This window comes from Mercenaria mercenaria, chromosome 4, assembly GCF_021730395.1.
Source record: "Mercenaria mercenaria strain notata chromosome 4, MADL_Memer_1, whole genome shotgun sequence".
In the NCBI taxonomy this organism is placed as follows: Eukaryota; Metazoa; Mollusca; class Bivalvia; order Venerida; family Veneridae; genus Mercenaria; species Mercenaria mercenaria.
This window is the reverse complement of record NC_069364.1, coordinates 57,787,851-57,810,168: the sequence shown is the minus strand read 5'-3', so window position 1 is coordinate 57,810,168 and position 22,318 is coordinate 57,787,851. Positions and strand designations below refer to the sequence as shown.

The window sequence follows — 22,318 nt, the reverse complement described above, 5'->3', positions numbered from 1 at the left end:
TAATACTGTTTTCGATCATTTCTAACTAATGTAACTATATTGAAGCAGTAACCTTCCTTAGAGGCACTATAATGTAACTTGAAAGACGGTTCATATCTAGTTGTGTCAAACAACCTATTATCAGGGGAATTTTCTTTTCAGGGGAAAAAGACATATCATTTTATGAGGGGAATGGGGCCAAAAAAACCCGGCCAAACCAGTGCCCTGAATAGTCAGAAAAACTTGGTGATTCAGTTTTAGCCTGGGAGGCGATTAATTAGGTGAATGGTGAACTTTACAGTGACGTATAGCCTGAATCTGTACTGTAGGATGATCCTTGGTTTTCATTTAAAAAAAAATGTCTCGGCTCGATCTTCGCTTTGTTGTCACAGAGACATTCGCCCAAATTTATCCAAATTAGCACAGATTTTTGTAACTTGTCGCATTTGGCGTCATTGGCGGGCCGACAGTGCGTCACCCTGATACCACTCTTCTATTCAAAGTTACACTATTATAAGTAGGAGCATTTAAATAGAACCATTGCAAATTGTGTCCAGTCTGGAGTCTGCGAAACTGAGGAGGCTGTATATGATTTGCCATATTTAATCTCGTGTCATAGAAACTGTTTATCCTACTTTACTGTATTTTTCCCCAAATGACTGCCAAATATCATTAGACATTTTTGTTTGATATATTTTTTCAAAAACAAGAAATTACATTGTGAGATAGCAGAATCTTAAACCTCCGTAGAGAGAATCTGTCTAGCTCGATGATGAATGAATGCTGTAGATTTATAATATATACGATTCTGCTTTATGTTGTGTCACTTTCAGTAAATGGTTAAATCAGTTTTAAATCAAAAATACTGTGATTTATGGTCGTATATGTCAAAATAATGCCGAGACAAGTAGCAGACGGGTATTTTTATTTCTGTGTCAGTTTTGGAGAAACAGTAAATTAATCCATTCCCTTACACTTGGCGAAAATTCTTCGATTGAAAACGAGTAAAATGGAATTTTTGAAGGGGAATAACAGTAAGAAATGAAGTGTTTTTTAACTATTTTCCACACACAAAAAGACAGCTAGGTTTTATGTCATTAACAAAAGTCAATATCATGTTCAAACTGATGGATTCAGGGAAACCTGAATTTGGATTAGCTTCAGGTGATCAGTATTTCATGCATGGCCTTGTCCATTATTAATTATATGGAATTACTAACGCAGCACCTTATTATACTATAGATGAAAACTGGGTAGCTAAATTTGCCCCAAATATATATACTATAGGTAGGCACAGTAATTAAATACAAGAACTTATTTTAGAGGTATGTGTAGTTTACTTCATCAGGCTTCTAAATTTGAAAAAAAAAAAAATGAAATAAACATTTTCTGAAAAAGCTACTGATAGGAAGAGAAAAATCTGACTGCTGCCTATAATTATATGATTGTCACAATATGTGACATATGTCAACTAAGGAAAAACCCAAATTTGGGGGGACTGTTAGATGCATGACTGTTTTATCCTGTATTGACATTGATTTGATACTTTTCCTTAGGTTGATACCACATTAGTAGGGTTAAAATTGGCAAAACAGTTTACTTCTGTTAATAGGTTGTTTCCCACCCCCACCCCACTACAGGTAAATTAGGGTGAATCTATTAAAGTGATTATAATGACAAACAGAAGCTGATTTGGAATGCTTGTCTGTCATTATTTGAGTAAGAAACCTTAGTAAGCTCGCTCAGTTTGGGCCATGTAAGGAACAATTCAGCTGGCTTGGGGAAGGTCTTGGTACTGCCCGTGTGCCTGGCTGTGTATGAAATAATGCTTGGAGGGGCACCTGCACCCCCCCCCTCGAAAAAGTGGGGAAAGATTAATTGTGTAAGTGTGATTTTAAATTTAACAGAACAAAAAAAAATGACTAAGGGGGAGACCCTTTTTTTGGTGGCTGTGTACACAAATTAGATGGCAGCGTTGATTTTAGATAGAAATTTTTTTTATTTGAAGCCTATCCCTCAGTTAACTATGATTACTTTCTAAGTTTAAGTATCAAAGTTTTTAGGTTAATATATACAAATGAACCATACTCTGAAGATATTCTTGTATGTTTTCCATTAAGCAAATCTCAGCAGTATAATTATGAGAAGTTGTTATTCATTGTTACCAAAGTTTCCTAAAATTGTAATAATTGTAGAAAAGACATTTGAGCCGTGCCATGGGAAAACCAACATAGTGGCTTTGCGACCAGCATGGATCCAGACCAGCCTGCACCTCCGCGCAGTCTGGTCAGGATCCATGCTGTTCGCTAACGGTTTCTCTGATTGCAGTAGGCTTTAAAAGCGAACAGCATGGATCCTGACCAGACTGCGCGGAGGCGCAGGCTGGTCTGGATCCATGCTGGTCGCAAACCCACTATGTTGGTTTTCTCATGGCACGGCTCATTTAACTCCTTGGAAGATAGCATTGATTTTTTGTCTTGGATCAGCTCAATATGAGTCTGTAATCAAATGTTGAAAGTCCATAATTACAGAACAGTAAAGATCTGTTAACTGCTCCCAGTTGTCATTGAGTCTCACTTTAGTTGCACAGCCGAGAGTTTTACTGAGCTTCAGAGAAAAAAGTGGTCCCTTATATTAAAAAACAAAAAAAAAGAAATAATTATTATGTTATTTTGTGTGGAAGCAGTGAATTTCAGCCAGAGGCTAAAAAATCACAGGGGATTCTTTAAGAGTCTGTTAGGGGTGTGCAGGTCAAGTTTTGTTGTTCTTAAATTGCAGCTAAATAGTAACATATAGTGACACCACAGATAGCCTGTGTACCTGTATAGTATATAAGGTCGTGTCTGAATATGACATCATTTCATATAATAGCTTCTTGGGTGACCCTGGCTATCAAGATTGTTACAGTTATTCTTATTCATCAAAAATGTGGCTACCAGGGAGCAGGGTCATTTTTAGGCTCGACTTTTCGAAGAAAAAGTAGAGCTATTGTATTCGCCCCGGTGTCGGCGTCCCCGTTGGTTAAAGTTTTTGATAAAGTCAAATATCTCTGTTACTATCAAAGCTATTGACTTGAAACTTAAAATAGTTATTTACTATCAAAGTCTACACCAGGAGAAACAATTCCCATAACTCTAATTTGAATTTTGACAGAATTATGCCCCTTTTTAACTTAGAATTTTTAGCTTGACTATTCATAGAATAGTAGAGCTATTGGACTCGCCCATGCGTTGGCGTCGGCGTCTGCATCCTCAAAATAGTTATTTACTATCAAAGTCTACACCAGGAGACACAATTCCCATAACTCTGGTTTGAAATTTGACAGAGTTATGTCCCTTTTTAACTTGGATTTTTTTTACTGGCAAAGCTCTAATTCAGAGACAAGCACTGAGAAAAGTCGAGCGCGCTGTCTTACGGACAGCTGTTGTTCAAGTTATGCATAGAGTGGAAACTTTTAAACTGTTTCTGTCAGACTTTAAAATAATTGCACACAAATGATCTTTATGAAAATGGTTAAAAAGCATCTTGATTTTTTTAAACCAGGGGGAAATCAAGTTTTCTTTATGGAAAATGTTTTCCCTCTGAATCTGCATGCCAGTTTTTTAAAGTAATTTGGTACAATTTTTTCTTGTTTTACATATTAAAGTTGTAAAACTCTGGCTGGTGATATAGTTCCATCATGGCTGTTGTAATCTTAAGTACTTTATATTCAGACAATCTGCAAGATTTCTTTGTAAACTCCTTTAAAAATGCCATTGCCATTTCCTCTCCTATCTATTCTGTCAGTTCATGCATAAATTGGCCTTGGATGGCCATTACTTTGAGAGCATTTGGCTATCTTTGATGTCAGATTGAGCCCACTTCAGCCAAGTTACCTTTAGGCCAGAGTTTTTTTATTTTTCGTTTTACGGGAGCGCCGGTCCTAAATATTGCAAAAATGGAATAAAATTAAAATTCATTTTCCCGAGTTTTATTTTATTTTTTCCGCCGGTCAGTTGTTGACAGCCGCAAAGGAAATAAAATTAGTGTATTTTCACCTGGACGTAATTTCACAGGAAGGGAGTTTAACGCGTGCAAAATATCGTGTTTTGCGGTACATTTATCGCCTTAACAGGGTGTAAATTCCACTCGCCCGCTCGCATTGGCGAGTTAAGTCTGAGTAGGACGAGTGGACCTCGCTGTGTACTTGAACCGATTGGGCGATTTGTTTTTTTTACGTCCTACTTTACCAAAATTCAGAAAATTACATATACAAAACGTCAACAAACTTTGAGATGGTTCAGTCGCTACCTGGATTGACTGGAATTTACCCGACGAATCGTAAAGATATCAAAACGTCATGCCGGTAATTTCCATCCACAAGCACGTGTGACCTATGTAGCATCTAATTTACATCGACACGTACACAAAAAACCGTGCGTAGTGCATTCATTTTTAATATTTTCGCTTCAAGTTTTCAACACCCCTTGAGAAATAATACTTTTTGAATTCTATAATGATTTAATAAGATATCGACAGAAATGTAGGCAAAATTCTATAAAAACGGTCGAATTTTCATATAATCATTTGTAAAAATTCAAACAGCGCGATCTTAGTAACTTATTTCTTTCTAAAAGTAAATAAATGATGAATACTATGGGCTTAAAATTCAGACTTTTGACCAGAAAGTACAAAAAACAGAATAAAAAAATCTTAAATAATGAAAAGGCAGCAGCAATTACAATACATGGAGTAAGTGCGGCAGAATAGGTTACGTGACCTCGTGAACGTAAATAGAAATGCGATTTTAAAATAAAGCAATGTGATGTCACTGCGGTTTTAATAAGTTTTAAATGAATCTTTGTACATGTATTTTTTGACCAACAATTTAAAAGTTTTTCTTGTCAAACAATAATGTAAATTCCTTGAGGGCAAATAGGTCACAGAGGTAGGATATCCACTATAGTAACTATCGTTTGAGACATTTACCTTTTATACGGGATATAGCACATTCGCTTTTGATAACAAATTAAAGAAGAAACTTTTTATTGATTTCTATTTCTCAGCAATTTAAGAACCGATGACGGTACGATCAGACAATGATGTTGTCACATGGCGCGAAACAGACGTAATGCCATGACAATCTCGAGCAAAAAATACCGCTTTGATCTCCGCTTCAGATGTCAAGATACTGACACACTTCTTTTAGCTCTTTGAGGGGGTGTAAATTGATCATGAAAACAAGGTCAGCATTACTTAGTTTATCACTGAATAATCACCGATAATCTTTAACGTGCTTTTTTTCTCTCTTTCTACACGGGTGGATGGACGATGATTATTGTGTCCAAATTTTCATTTTAAACTTTTCAAAATATATATTTTTCGGGAAATAATACTACTGTACATAATACTCCGTTCATAAAAGTGACAGTATTAAAAGTATTAAATTGTCTAAAGATTGTCTTACTCACGTTTTGTTTTCAATAGATTCAACTTACAAGTTTGCCATAGAAAGGTAATACAATATCAAAGGTGCTTTGACATTAAATTTTATTCAAAACATTAATTGTTTGCAGAAACAAATAAATGTTTGTAACAGCAGATTTTTTTTACATTTGATTTCAATGGTGACCCCTCACACTTTACACAGGCTTGGGACTGTCTGGCATAAAGCAGCTGGTAGTGTTGGCAAAATCTCAGACAGATGGTCCATTTCTTTTGTAACTTCAATAGAATTCGTAAGTGTATAAACAGTAATAAAGAATACTATTTATTGGAGACAATATTTTGACAAAAAGTGATGCAACTTCAGTACTTGAACTAAGTATATATAAAAAGGTGCAAATTACAGAGTTAAATGAGGTAAATTTTCAGTTTACTTTTTGCTAGATTATCTTTTGTTTTTCATCACTGAAAAAAAAATCTTGCCCTCTGCACTGTGACTGTTATTCAAAGTTATTAAATACTTTATTTTGCTGATAAAACCCAGTATATTATGAGCTGGCATAAACTGTAAAGTTAGCTCCTTAAAGATGATATTGGTGAAAGATACAATAAGTAAATATTATGTATAAAAAGCAGAGGTTACACAGCAGAAGATGCAAGCAAACCAAACCACCAAAACTACTACACTACTAGGCCACTAAATTATACCAGACCTGTTTAGTCTCTACTTGCTGTCACTGAAATTTACTGTGGCTGTTGTAACAGATAAAATAATTTTTGTCTTCCACTTAATTAAGTAAAACAAGCTTTCTGAATTTTAAAGACTTGCCAGTGTGAGTTACAGTGCCTGAAGCAGTTATTCACAAGCATGCATGAAAATAATTGTCTGGCATGTACATTTTGACAAAATTTTATTCAATGTTCATCCTGTATAAATGGCTTTTATAGTCTTAAAACATAAACAATACATCACAATATTTAATACTGGACACAAACACAAGTAAACAAAACTTGAAACGAAAGTTCATCAAAATAAAAAAAATCTTAAAAAATTCTATTTTATTTTTATTTTTTTCCGAGATGCTCACTTTCAAGCTTTTTATTTTTATTTTTATTCCCTCCTCCCCCTGCTCATTTTTCAAAAATCTCCCGTAAAACGAAAGATAAAAAAACTCTGGCCTTACCAGAAATCTGGTGATTTGACAATAGACATTGTGGTCATACAGTCTCAGAAATAAATTACATCCTATATTATCCAAACAGAAATTTGTGTGACAGTTGGCTAGCTAGCTGAGTAACCTTGTGTGACATAAAATGTAAAGGGCTCTCTTATCTGTATATGATGATAGAGGGGATGTATAGGATATGACATGTAGTCGAGGATTTTTATTGAGACCAATAAGACAATCAGATTTATCTTAGAGTAATTATTTTTTCCGATAAAAGCATGTGCAGGGAAACAATGCTCACTTGTGCATTAAAGGTTTAACATCCTGGCTGACTCAAGGACTTCATATGTTCCCCTACCATTTTCCTAATAATTTCTGTCTTTGGATTACTTGAAATATTGGATAACTCAGCATTTTGCAAGCTTATTCCCATATGTCTTTGAGTGTTTGAAGCTTTACTTTAATTAGGTGCTCATTTTGTATAGGGGGAGTTGTTCTCAGAGTACCAGTCTGATTAGTGACTGTCATAAATTTGATTGTTTGTACAGAACAAAAGACAAATTGTTTCAAGGAAAATATGCAACTGTTCTGATATTTTGTTATAATTGGTTTTGTAAATTTCAGATGTTCAAGGAGAAGGCTGCAGATATTGCGGAGAAGCTGTTGCCTGCATTTAAAACTCCTACAGGGATCCCCCACTCTATGGTTAATATAAAATCGTAAGTTTTTAGTTTCTTATATGTGCTGATATAAATGTATATACATTGATTTTCTGGTATTTTTATAAATATGGGAAAACAATGATAAAATGTAACAGATGGGTGGCAGCATTATTTTATCACTGATAGGAAAGGGTGATTTCAAATGAGAGATTTGCTAAGAAATAGACTTCTTCAGAGCATATAACTGAAGATTTTCATTCTTTAACTGGTTCCAGGAAATATATCATAATTATACATGTATAAACTATAACTTATTAAAATGGTATTGTAAGTAAACTAATTCATTCAAGAAATTTACAGTTGCCTTGTCTAATCATTGAAAGATTTCGTGCCATGTATTGAAACAACTGCTCACCCTAGCATCAATGGCTTGAGCACCCAGACTCCCTTGAGCAATTCATGTGGTCCTGGTTCTGTTTTCTAGATGAAATTACAATGGCTGGGTCTCCGCATCAAATTATCTTGATCTCTCAAGCATGAGACCTGGTCCCTGTATATCATTGATCTCTTCTTTGTTGCTACTGGCAAACTCGAGCATATATGTTAAAATATTCTGCACATTCGGCAGTTACCATGAAACAGTTTATTAAAACAATTTTGCCTGCTTTGAGAAATATGTAATATATTATGGGTTATATTCTTTTCATTTAACTCTGAACATTCTGCAATTTAGTGAAAAAAGTAGTGTTGTTGAATGTTCAGAACACTTGCAGACTGTTTTAAATAAAATCTAGCTTCTGTAGAACGAACAGTTACGTGATAAATATTTACGACAATGGAGAGCAGGTCTAATGGTTCATATCAACTGGGGATACTGTCAATAAAACTGGGTACCAGAGCCTACCAGTGTACTATTTTATTCCTGTTGACAGCTGTTAAAAGATTACTGTTTCTGAGTAGTCAAAGAAATATGGCCATTGTTTCCATATATTTGTGCTGGTAATGAGATTGTTTGCTGATGAAAGGTGGAGAAACTGCTCATTGATCAGTAATGGATGAACAGTTTTCTGCATTGGATTAAAACAATTTTGCATCTACACATACTACTTATTATATCCTGTTAGACTAACATCCTGTTTGCATGATCAAGAAGATAAATAAAAATATGATATCTAAAATTAAGTTTTGGAGAACAAAATAATGAAATTTGTTGATTTCTGGAAATTGCTGCACCCAGTTGTGAATGGATTTGTTTTTTTTTTCTTCACTTTTTTGCAGAGAGAACAAAACATGTTGTTTGCCAACACATTGTAGCATAATAAAAAAAACAGGTCTGACCACTCATCCAGAAATTTGTGTTTACTGCCTTTTGTGATATTTGTGTGATAAATACAAGGTGTCCAATTGACATATTAGTTCAGTTGAGTTTGTAATCCACATAACATGTAACAGCATCGATTTTTTTTATAACATTTTTTTTTTTTTAGCTCACCTGAGCACAAAGTGCTCAGGGTGAGGTATTGTGATCGCTCACCGTCCGGCGTCCGTCCGTCCGTCCGTCGTCCGTCCACACTTTCCTTTTAAACAACATCTCCTCCTAACCAACAGGCAATTTTGATGAAACTTCACAGGGATGTTCCTTGGATGGCCCCCTTTCATAATTGTTCAAAGAATTTAATTCCATGCAGAACACGGTTGCCATGGCAACCGAAAGGAAAAAACTTTAAAAATCTTCTTCTCCAAACACCAGAAGCCCTAGAGCTTAGATATTTGGTGTGAAGCATTGCCTAGTGGACCTCTACCAAGTTTTGTTCAAATCATGACCCCCGGGGTCAAAATTGACCCGCCACAGGGCTCACTTGATTTTACATAAGAAATCTTAAAAATCTTCTTCTCAAAAGCCAGAAGCCTTAGAGCTTAGATATTTGACCTGTAGCATTGTCTAGTGGATCTCTACTAAAGTTGTTCAAATCATGACCCCGGGGTCAAAATTGACCCCGCCCCAGGGGTCACTTGATTTTACATAGGAAAATATTTTGAAAATTTCTAAAAATAAACCAGAAGGCCTAGAGCTTAGATATTTCACATGTAGCATTGCCTAGTGGACCTCTACAAAATTTGTTCAAATCATGGCCGCCGGGGTCAAAATTGACCCCGCTTCAGGGGTCACTTGATTTTACATAGGAAAATATTAAAAAAAATCTTCTTCTCAAAAACCAGAAGCCCTAGAGCTTAGATATTTGACATGTAGCATTGCCTAGTGGACCTCTACTAAAGTTGTTCAAATTATGACCTGGGGGTCAAAATTGACCCCGCCCTAGGGGTCACTTGATTTTACATAGGAAAATCTTAAAAAAAAATCTAAAAATAAACCAGAAGGCCTAGATCTTAGATATTTGACATGTAGCATTGCCTATTAGACTTTTACAAAGTTTATTCAAATCATGACCCCTGGGGTCAAATTGACCCTGCCCCATGGGGTTACTTGATTGTACATAGAAAAATCTTCAAAATTTTCTAAAAATAAACCAGAAGAGCTTAGATATTTGACATGTAGCATTGCCTAGTGGACCTCTAGTACAAAAAGTTTTCAAATCTTGTTTTTAAAGTTACTTAAAGAAAATTTCAACTATATTTTCTCATAATTCTTTTGATTGATTTCTATTATGATCTTTTGACCTTGAAGACTTGTCCCAATCTGACTAAAGTACTGATCTTCTAAACGAAGATCTGAGAACGACCCATTCACATTCGTCTTCTGTATATTTTGGATTTCCAGTATTGCTATTTTTATTTTATCCAATCAGACGACATGTTCGAATGTCAAAGAGTAAGAAAAATGTGCAGTTATTCTAGGGCTCGAACCCAGGACCCCTCGCTTACAAAGCAAGTGGCCTACCGACTGAGCTAACCGGCTATCTGATACATAATGACATAAGAATTGTAAATATCAAAAGTCAAGGCTACAGGTAGATTTGCAAGATGTTGTAAGTTTGGCTCTGATTGGCTAGCGAAAGGGTCGTCAGAACGAGGCAATGAATAGGTCGTTCTCAGATCCTATGCGTAGCGTAATAGGATATGTACTTTAGTCAGATTGAGACTTGTCCTTAAGTGCAATGATAACAGGTGAGCGATATAGGGCCATCATGGCCCTCTTGTTATAAATTTACGCTGTATATTTTACATGGCATGAGTTAAAACACTAGCTGAACATGCAAAGGTGGCAGTGGTCACACTTCAATTAGTATCACAAAAGAATTGCCATTTTAGATTTGATTTAAATGCGTATAGAAATACTACAAGTTGCAAGAATGAAATATTTGCCATATTAAAGGTGGTTAATCAGATTTTGCTCAACAAATGGATTTGTTCGAAACTTAACCCAATTGCTCATTTACACTTATTTGTGTTCACAGAGTTTTAAATACACATCAGATTATCACTGGAAGTATTTTTAAACTTTGGTTTTCCTATCCTGGTTGCCAAACCAAGATAGCGTTATTTTAGCATAAGTATAAATCTTATAAAGGAATGATATGAACATAAGCACTATTGTATTAAAGTTGTCAAAGATTTGCATTGAAAAGTACATATTTTGTCTAAATTCATTAGAAATGCATGTTTGTAAAATTATTATTACCTCCCTTTGTCTGTCTCGGTTGCACAACCAAGATAGATTGAAAATAGATTGATTCTGAAGCTACACGCTGTCTTAAAACTTGCCTTTTGTTTCTGGTAGTTAAAATATCCCAGTATTTATCAAAAGCAAAATGTAAAACTAGAAATTATATTGGAATCAAAAGAAATAATCCGCTTTTTAAAACACTTACGCAATAAAGGGAGATTAAACTACAAAATTTTATAAAAAGTAATTAAAGATACATTTCCAATAGGGATCTTACTCTTTGTAATGGGTATTTTTGATCCTTGAATAAATCTCTAACAGAATATATAAAAACTGAAAAATGTCAGGAATTGTTGCTCAGTTGTGATTGACCCTTAAAATGGATGTTGCATTGAGTGTAGGAAAATGACTTAATTCCTGGGTGCAATGGTCATGACATAATTCAGCTTAATTGAGCCTCTCTGTGTATGATAACAGAGGCATTGCAAAAGAAGTCAATTATACTGGAGTGCTAAAAGGTCAAAGGTAAGATGGTAATTGATGAAGAGGGCACAAAATTTGCACAATACATATTATCACTGCTGACTTACAAAAATGTAAAACAGTTATTTTAGAAATTGATAGATTTTTTTTTTATAACAAAGTTTGATAAAACCTGAAATGTGAAGAAATGGCAGTCATGTTCAAGTTTGATCCATACATGTAATTCAGGTTTTCAGCAATTAATGTGCATTTCCACACAACACTAAAAACATGGGTACAGAGCTTATAGAAAAACAATCTTTGATATTTTACTTGTGCAATAAACTCTATCATATTCTTGTCATTTAGCGCATACTGGTTCTAGAATATTTCCTTTTTAGGTTTTCATTAATGCATTTTACAACAGTAGACATGTTTATGTTTTAGTTATGATAGAGATTTGAGAAATTTGAATACAAGAGTGGGAGAGCTAGAATTTTTACAACATCTAAAAATGGTAAAGTTACACATGCTAGAAAAAAGATTGCTGTTTGGGCTTGCTATCATATAAAAAAAAAGAAAAAAAAGGAGAAAATGGTTTGGTATATTGAAATACTTGGAAATTCTGACAGTTGTTATCAACCTAATGCAGATACACATTGATCTGTTTCAAATCTGAAAGGAATTGCTTGTAACCCACCTGCTATGCTCAGTAGGGAGAGCGTAGATCTACAGACCGCGGGGTCTTGAGTTCAATCCCCAGGCGGGCCGTATGTTCTCTGTGACAATTTGATAAAAGACATTGTGTCTGAAATCATTTATCCTCCGCCTCTGATTCATGTGGGGAAGTTGGCAGTTACTTGCAGAGAATAGGTTTGTACTGGAACATAATCCAGGAAAACCAGTTATAGGTTAACTGCCCGCCTTTACATAACCGAATTACTGTTGAAAAACAGCATTAATCCCAAAACAAACATAAAAGAAAGGAATTGCTTGATAGTAAACAATACTAGTCTTGAAATAATAAGTACTTGTACAGAATTTTGCATATTTTAAACACACTTGTTAATGGACCAGATTTTCAGTTACCTGTAGATAAAGCCCCTTACTTCCTTTAGATGCTTTTGCTTAAAATAAATGGAAACTCATTGTAAATCAAATGCTATTAAATTTTGTAGGTAGTTAGCAGTGATAGTAACATTTAGCACATTATTAATTTTTTTACTTAAATTTTTTGTTGCAAACATTCTTTGCAGGGTACTTTGATTATAGGTGTTTGTCCTCTAATGACACTCAATGATTGCCATGTGGTTATATTCTAATTGTTAGTTTAGCATTCTTTGGATGTATTAAAGTATTTGAGCCGTGCCATGAGAAAACCAACATAGTGGGTGTGCGACCAGCATGGATCCAGACCAGCCTGTGCATCCGCGCAGTCTGGTCAGGATCCATGCTGTTCGCTTTTAAAGCCTACTGCAACTAGAGAAGCCATTAGCGAACAGCATGGATCCTGACCAGACTGCGCGGATGCGCAGGCTGGTCTGGATCCATGCTGGTCGCAAACCCACTATGTTGATTTTCTCATGGCACGGCTCATTTCATCTTAAATGTAAATCCTTTGGTGTGGAATGACTAATGTTCAGTTTATTTCTGGGTCTGAGAAATACTTTAAGGTTGTCTTCAAAATCAGTAAAACTTAAACAATAATATATCTCCTTGACATTTCACAGGATTTAAAAGAGACAAATTAAAGCAAAGCAGAATGCATGTATCTGTCACATATCACTAATAAAAAGTCATGTAAAATACACAATCCACTGAAGCTTTCATATAGCTGTAATTGCAAGAAATTTGAATATATATAGTTAATTGCCAAAGAGGAAGTGGGTAGACTGGCCATCATTTGAATATATAATATGCTGATAATGTTTAAAGACTACTAGTAATTCTAACACTTTCAAGATTTTCTTTTATATAAAACCGTATATTGTCTTGTCGATTAATACATGTTTCACAAAATGACCTACTTTTGGCTATTCCACCTAAAAAAGGATTCCAGATTAGTATCCCTTTCAGGTGTAATTCGAACATGTAAGAATGGAAATAGGTTTTAGTTTTGTGTGCTTTGTTGGCAAATAAAACATGTTTTTTCATTCACATGCATCGTAATTAATCACTTATGCCTTTGGCCATCGTGATTAGATTACTACGCCTCTGAACTCAAAACCATGTTGTATTTGCCAACAAAACACGCAAAACTAATTATAAAAATCTATTTCCCAATTTATTGAAGTGAATGCATGACTTTGCATGCAGTGGAAGTTTCAGTTAATATTTTGTATACGGCTACAATTAAAAACAAATACATTTTGGGTATCTTTCAGTTTTTGTTTCCATGATTAATTTAATAGGTGAATAATGGTTGCAATATTGTTTTGGGATATTGGCTGAAAAATGCCAAATTTTGAATGAATTAATTCTAATGTCCATGACACTGATTTTGTTATTTCATCTTAATTTTAAAATATTTTTGGTTAGTATCTCTCAATGCTCCTCTTGTTTATTTAACTTTTTATGTGATCATGTATTAAAGATACATCTTTTTAAATGTTGAAATCCCGAGGGATTGGTTGGTGCCCAAGCCCAGGTGTCTGCTATTCTATCATAAAACTTTCAAAAAGTTAAATTTAATGATTATTCCAGAGTCATGTATATCAATAATCATTCATTTCCTTTGTTTTAGTTATGCATTTTAGGACCATTATACCTTTACATTTTGCCATAGATGTCAATGTATAAAAAGCAGTGTTAACAGCATGTGATCTCCATGCTAACACCCATTTACTTTCTTGTTAGTTTTATGCCAGAAATAATTGCAAGAATATAGGATACTAGTTATTTTTGAAACAGACCTGTTTTAACAAAAGTTTGAGTTTAGAACAGGGATCAGCTAGCATCATTTATGGATATAATGACCATTTTTCATTATTTAGAAGAAGAGAAAAAATATTGCTTACAGTTCTCATATAATTTAAGGCAAGATATCATAGGTGTACATACAGACTTATATTCGCATAATGTGAAGTTGTTTTAACTTTGTACTTACATTTATATTTTAGGGGTAGCAGTAGAAATTGGGGCTGGGCATCAGGTGGAGCATCAATATTGTCAGAGTTTGGTTCTATGCATCTAGAGTTTGTCTATTTGTCAAATGTCACTGGAAATACAGTGTTTGCTGAAAAGGTTAGTATAGGTCTCTCAGTCTGGTATAGTAGGGAAGTCTTTCAGTATGGTGTAGTTACAGAAATACAGACATGATATGAGAAGACTCTGTAACAAAAAAACCCTACCCATACAATTGACAGATGTTGCTGACAGGACAAGTTTTTTAAAAAGCATTGCATTAAGATAGACAATAATCTTTGTGAAACAGTGAGCATTATGTTACAATGTACATGACAGAGAGTTTATCTTGGCAGAAACTATGTGCTATTGTGCAACACATTCACTGTCACAATTATTAAATCATAGCATCAAACATCATAGCACCAAACATCATAGCTGCATGTTAGATAAGGAACCACACAAAATAGGAAATATTTTATGGATATCTTCAAGATGTAGATAAAAAAATTTGATAACATGTTAAAATCGAAATAATACAATCTCAGACAGTGATTTGCTCTTGAATAAAATCATTGATGGTTAGATGTGTATTATTATATCACTTTGGCAGCACCCTTGTGATATAATTCATTTACATCTGAACTCCAAACAATGATTTTGTTCAATAACAAATCAGTGTTTGGGATAAATAATTTCTTATTTATTTTTGTGAATTTTGTACCATTTTCGCATGTAAAAATATGTAAGAAAATTTACAAAGTGCCGTGGTGTTTTAGAATTAGTTGGATGTTAAAATGATAAAATCTCTTTTAACTCTTTGGAAGAAGTTCTCAGTATTCTGTTATGATACACAAGGGTACAGTCAATCATCAAACCATGCAGTAGGGCTAGTTTAGTTGCTTCATGACATAAATATTTTAATTATTTTTAGGTATACAAAATCCGAGATTTCCTGAACGACATAGAGAAACCAAATGGTTTATATCCAAATTACCTCAACCCTAGAACAGGGAGATGGGGACAGCGTAAGTATACAGTCAGTTTATACGTACCTGTTGTACAAACGAAATGGCAGGTACTGGTGTACCTCTGCTATTTGAGCTGCTATTTTTGAACAAGAGAGGAACTTTCTGTTGAAGTTTGAGCTCACTACAGTCAGTTTAAAAATGTCTATTTGAATTTGAATTTGTCACTTTTTTAGCTCACCAGTCACAAAGTGACAAGGTGAGCTTTTGTGATCGCGCAGTGTCCTTCATCCGTCGTCTGTGCGTCCGTCCATAAACTTTTGCTTGTGACCACTCTAGAGGTCACATTTTTCATGGGATCTTTATTAAAGTTGGTCAGAATGTTCATCTTGATGATATCTAGGTCAGGTTCGAAACTGGGTCATGTGCGATCCAAAACTAGGTCAGTACGTCTAAAAATAGAAAAACCTTGTGACCTCTCTAAAGGCCATATTTTTCAATGGATCTTCATGAAAATTGGTCAGAATGTTCATCTTGATGATATCTAGATCAAGTTTGAAACTGGGTCACATGCATTCAAAAACTAGGTCAGTAGGTCAAATAATAGAAAAACCTTGTGACCTCTCTAGAGGCTATATTTTTCATGGGATCTGTATGAAAGTTGGTCTGAATTTTTATCTTGATGATATCTAGGTCAAGTTTGAAACTGGGTCACGTGCATTCAAAAACTAGGTCAGTTGGTCTAAAAATAGAAAAACCTTGTGACCTCTCTACAGGCCATATTTTTAGCTCACCTGTCACAAAGTGACAAGGTGAGCTTTTGTGATCGCGTGGCGTCCGTCGTCCGTGCGTGCGTGCGTCCGTCCGTGCGTGCGTAAACTTTTGGCTTGTGACCACTCTAGAGGTCACATTTTTCATGGGATCTTTATGAAAGTTGGTCAGAATGTTCATCTTGATGATATCTTGGTCAAGTTTGAAACTGGGTCATGTGCGGTTAAAAACTAGGTCAGTAGGTCTAAAAATAGAAAAACCTTGTGACCTCTCTAGAGGCCATATTGTTAATGGGATCTTCATGAAAATTGGTCAGAATTTTCACCTTGATGATATCTAGGTCAAGTTCGAAACTGGGTCACGTGGGGTCAAAAACTAGGTCAGTAGGTCTGAAAATAGAAAAACCTTGTGACCTCTCTAGAGGCCATATTTCTCAACGGATCTTCATGAAAGTTGGTCAGAATGTTCACCTTGATGATATCTAGGTCAAGTTCGAAACTGGGTCACGTGAGGTCAAAAACTAGGTCAGTAGGTCTAAAAATAGAAAAACCTTGTGACCTCTCTAGAGGCCATATTTTTCATGAGATCTTCATGAAAATTGGTCAGAATGTTCACTTGATGATATCTAGGTCAAGTTCGAAACTGGGTCACGTGGGGTCAAAAACTAGGTCAGTAGGTCTAAAAATAGAAAAAACCTTGTGACCTCTCTAGAGGCCATATTTCTCAATGGATCTTCATGAAGATTGGTCAGAATGTTCACCTTGATGATATCTAGGTCAAGTTCGAAACTGGGTCACGTGGGGTCAAAAACTAGGTCAGTAGGTCTAAAAATAGAAAAACCTTGTGACCTCTCTAGAGGCCATATTTCTCAATGGATCTTCATGAAAATTGGTCAGAATCTCCACCTTGATGATATCTAGGTCAAGTTCAAAACTGGGTCACGTGGGGTCAAAAACTAGGTCAGTAGGTCTGAAAATAGAAAAACCTTGTGACCTCTCTAGAGGCCATATTTCTCAATGGATTTTCATGAAAATTGGTCAGAATGTTCACCTTGATGATATCTAGGTCAGATTTGAAACTGGGTCACGTGGGGTCAAAAACTAGAGCAGAAGGTCTGAAAATAGTAAAACTTTGTGACCTCTCTACAGGCCATATTTTTCATGGGATCTTTATGAAAATTAGCCAGAATGTTCACCTTGATGATATCTAGATCAAGTTCGAAACTGGGTCACGTGTGATCAATAACTAGGTCAGTAGATCTAAAAATAGAAAAACCATGTGACCTCTCTAGAGGTCATAGTTTTGAAAAGATCTTCATGAAAATTGATCAGAATGTTCATCTTAATGATATCTAGGTCAAGGTCGAAACTGGGTCAAATGTGATCAAAAAGTACATCAGTAGGTCTAAAAATAGAAAAACCTTGTGACGTCTCTAGAGGCCATTTTTCTTAATGGATCCTCATGAAAATTGGTCAGAATGTTCACCTTGATGATATCTAGGTCAAGTTCGTAACTGGGTCATGTGCGGTCAAAAACTAGGTCAGTAGGTCGAAAAATAGAAAAAACCTTGTGACCTCTCTAGAGGCCATATTTTTCATGAGATCTTTCATGAAAATTGGTCTGAATGTTCACCTTGATGATATCTAGGTCAAGTTCAAAAGTGGGTCGGGTGCCTTCAAAAACTAGGTCATTAGGTCAAATAATAGAAAAACCTTGTGACCTCTCTAGAGGTCATATTATTCAATTGATCTTCATGAAAATTGGTCAGAATTTTTTATCTTGATGATATCTAGGTCACATGTGCTCAAAAACTAGGTCACTGTGTCAAATAATAGAAATAACAACGTCATACTCAGTTCAACACTGGGTCATGTGGGGATAGGTGAGCGATTCAGGACCATCATGGTCCTCTTGTTTCAATGGATCTTCATGAAAATTAGTCAGAATGTTCACCTTGATGATATCTAGGTCAGATTCAAAACTGGGTCACGTGCCTTCAAAAACTAGGTCATTAGGTCAAATAATAGAAAACCTTGTGACCTCTCTAGAGGCCATATTTTTCAATGGATCTTCATGAAAATTGATCAGAATGTTCACCTTGATGATATCTAGGTCAAGCTCGAAACTTGGTCACTTGCGGTCTAAAACTAGGTCTGTAGGTCTAAAAATAGAAAACCTTGTGACCTCTCTAGAGGCCATACTTTTCATGAGATCTTCATGAAAATTGGTGAGAATGTTGGGTGAGGTCAAAAACTAGGTCATTAGGTTAAATAATAGAAAAACCTTGTGACCTTTCTAGAGGCCATATTTTTCATGGGATCCGTATGAAAGTTAGTCTGAATGTTCATTTGATGATATATAGGTCAAGTTTGAAACTGGGTCACATATGGTCAAAAACTAGATCAGTAGGTCTAAAACTAGAAAAACCTTTTGACCTGTCTAAAGGCCATATTTGTCAATGGATCTTCATGAAAATTGGTATATTCAATATCTTCATGAATTTTGGTCAGAATGATAACCTTGATGAAATCTAGGCCGAGTTCGAAAATGGGTCATCTCGGGTCAAAAACTAGGTCACTAGTCAAATCAAAGAAAAACCTTGTGTATGCGATAGAGGCTGTATTTTTCAATTAATCTTCATGAATATTGGTCAGAATGATAACCTTGATGAATCTAGGCCGAGTTCGAAAATGGGTCATCTGGGGTCAAAAACTAGGTCACTAGGTCAAATCAAAGAAAAACCTTGTGTATGCGATAGAAGCTGTATTTTTCAATTGATCTTCATGAATATTGGTCAGAATGATTGCCTTGATGAAATCTAGGCCGAGTTCGAAAATGGGTCATCTCGGTCAAAAACTAGGTCACTAGGTCAAATCAAAGAAAAACCTTGTGTATGCGATAGAGGCTATATTTTTCATTATTCTTCATGAATATTGGTCAGAATGATTGCCTTGATGAAATCTAGGCCGAGTTCGAAAATGGTCATCTCGGGTCAAAAACTAGGTCCCCTAGGTCAAATCAAAGAAAAACCTAGTGTATGCGATAGAGGCGGTATTTTTCAATTGATCTTCATGAATTTTGGTCAGAATGATTACCTTGATGAAATGTAGGCCGAGTTCGAAAATGGGTCATCTGGGGTCAAAAACTAGGTCACTAGGTCAAATCAAGGAAAAACCTAGTGTATGCGATAGAGGCTGTATTTTTCGATTGATCTTCATGAATTTTGGTCAGAATGATTACCTTGATGAAATTTAGGCCAAGTTCGAAAATGGGTCATCTGGGGTCAAAAACTAGGTCACTAGGTCAAATTAAAGAAAAACCTTGTGTATGCAATAGAGGTTTTATTTTTCAACTGATCTTCATGAAATTTAGCCAGAATGATAACCTTCATAAAATCTAGGCCGAGTTCGAAAATGGGTCATCTGGGGTCAAAAACTAGGTCACTAGGTCAAATCGAAGAAAAACATTGTGTATGCAATAGAGGATGTATTTTTCAATTGATCTTCATGAAATTTGGTCAGAGTGATTGCCTTGATGAAATCTAGGTCGAGTTTGAATATGGGTTATCTGAGGTCAAAAACTAGGTCACTAGGTCAAATTAAAGAAAAATCTTGTGTGTGCGATAGAGACTGTTTTTTTTTTCAATTGATTTTTATGAAATTTGGTCAGGATGATTGCCTTAATGAAATCTAGGTCGAATTTGAATATGGGTCATCTGAGGTCAAAAGCTAGGTCACTTGGTCAAATCAAAGAAAAACCTTGTGTATGCGATAGAGGCTATATTTTTCAATTATTCTTCATGAATATTGGTCAGAATGATTGCCTTGATGAAATCTAGGCCGAGTTCGAAAATGGGTCATCTCGGGTCAAAAACTAGGTCACTAGGTCAAATCAAAGAAAAACCTAGTGTATGCGATAGAGGCGGTATTTTTCAATTGATCTTCATGAATTTTGGTCAGAATGATTACCTTGATGAAATGTAGGCCGAGTTCGAAAATGGGTCATCTGGGGTCAAAAACTAGGTCACTAGGTCAAATCAAGGAAAAACCTAGTGTATGCGATAGAGGCTGTATTTTTCGATTGATCTTCATGAATTTTGGTCAGAATGATTACCTTGATGAAATTTAGACCAAGTTCGAAAATGGGTCATCTGGGGTCAAAAACTAGGTCACTAGGTCAAATTAAAGAAAAACCTTGTGTATGCAATAGAGGTTTTATTTTTCAACTGATCTTCATGAAATTTAGCCAGAATGATAACCTTCATAAAATCTAGGCCGAGTTCGAAAATGGGTCATCTGGGGTCAAAAACTAGGTCACTAGGTCAAATCGAAGAAAAACATTGTGTATGCAATAGAGGATGTATTTTTCAATTGATCTTCATGAAATTTGGTCAGAGTGATTGCCTTGATGAAATCTAGGTCGAGTTTGAATATGGGTTATCTGAGGTCAAAAACTAGGTCACTAGGTCAAATTAAAGAAAAATCTTGTGTGTGCGATAGAGACTGTTTTTTTTTTCAATTGATTTTTATGAAATTTGGTCAGGATGATTGCCTTAATGAAATCTAGGTCGAATTTGAATATGGGTCATCTGAGGTCAAAAGCTAGGTCACTTGGTCAAATCAAAGAAAAAACTTGTGTATGTGATAGAGGCTGTATTTTTCAATTGATCTTCATGAATTTTGGTCAGAATGATTGCCTTGATAAAATCTAGGTCGAAGTTTGAACATGGGTCATCTAGGGTTAAAAACTAGGTCATATCTAAGAAAATGCTTGTTTTATCACAAGAGACCAATTTTTTGGTCCAATCTTAATGAAAATTAGTCAGAATATTTGTTTCCATGAAATCACTAGGTCAAACATGTTTTACACTGTTATGGTGTGTTTCTTAGGTGAGCGACCTAGGGCCATCTTGGCCCTCTTGTTACATATTTAGGTTCTATTGTATCATTTACTTCAAGCTATTGAAACTGCTTAAATGGCATGTGGTTGGTATGGATCCTGAGAACACTGGACAATTATTGCTACATTTGATTTCAAAAATGCATTGTCTTACTTCATAAAGAAGGAGTTTGAATATTTTTATGGTTATTGTTTCAAGCAATTTCTGTTAATATTTATGCCTCTTCAAAGAAGGGGTGTACATTGTTTTTCTCATTGTGTCACTATTGGTTGGTCAGTAGACCAATATATTTCCTGATCAATAACTAGAGAATGCTTGGTGTCACAATGGTCAAATGTCATAGTATGGTAGCCTGTTGTCAATAGATTGGGGGTCAAAAGTCAAAGCCAAAGTGACCTTGAGACTGAAAACGGTTTCTGCACAATAACTAAAGGATTCTGAGACCTGCAGTCATCAAACTTCATTGGATGATTGCATGTGGTCATTTGATGACCTCTATTGATTTGGGGTTCAGAAGGTCAAGGTTAAGGTCACAGCGACCTCTAAACTGAAGATAGTTTCTGCTCAATAATTTAAGAACACTTTTGCTGTCAATCTTCATAGAATGATTTCCTCTGATCAGTAGGTTACCCCTTCTTTTAAAAGTTTTTTTTTTTCAATTAAAGGTCCGCTACGATTTTAAATACGGCATCCCAATTATCATGAGGGCTATATGTTTAAAAACAAAACCAAGCTTTGATAAGCGAAGATATATTCAATTCTTCGGCCTGTCATTGATTTTATTATATTTTTCTTATCACATAGGGCAGCGACCGATGCTTTTTTTTTTTTGTTGAAAAAAACCCAGGGTGACTTTGATTGCTCAGAGGTGTTAAGGCGCTTGTATTTGTTCCCCACATTGTCGCCCGCTACACGCCCCCTGCCCAAAACCCTTTTGGAAAAAGTTCTTTGAACCTTTTAATTTTAGTGTGGCTTTCTTGATGAATTTGTTGCCCCCTTTTTACCTCAACAGCGTAACTAGTAGGGTTAAAAAAAACCGAGTACATCCTGCTTCATTAAAGTTGAAAAAAGTTTTTTAAATAAAAAAAGGGTTTTTTTCGGGTTTTAAATCTTATATCATTTTGTTTTGTTTTCCCTTTATTTTTGGAAATAACAAAATTTTCTCAGGTTCATGAAGAAAATAATTTTCCCCATAAAAAAATTGGTATATTTTTTTAAAGTCGTTTTAAACTTCA

The 22,318-nt window shown here is 35.3% G+C and overlaps 1 protein-coding gene across 1 annotated transcript in view; it reads left to right on the top strand.

Annotated features, from left to right (window-relative positions):
• The window catches only part of LOC123551836 (mannosyl-oligosaccharide 1,2-alpha-mannosidase IB-like), a 58,769-nt gene extending 36,665 nt beyond the window's left edge, over positions 1 to 22,104 (top strand). Inside the window, 4 exon segments of the mRNA XM_053542222.1 lie at positions 7,197 to 7,291; positions 14,441 to 14,564; positions 15,379 to 15,522; positions 22,051 to 22,104. Of these exon segments, the coding sequence (XP_053398197.1) occupies positions 7,197 to 7,291; positions 14,441 to 14,564; positions 15,379 to 15,522; positions 22,051 to 22,104 (417 nt within the window).
• Positions 22,105 to 22,318: the final 214 nt, after the last annotated feature.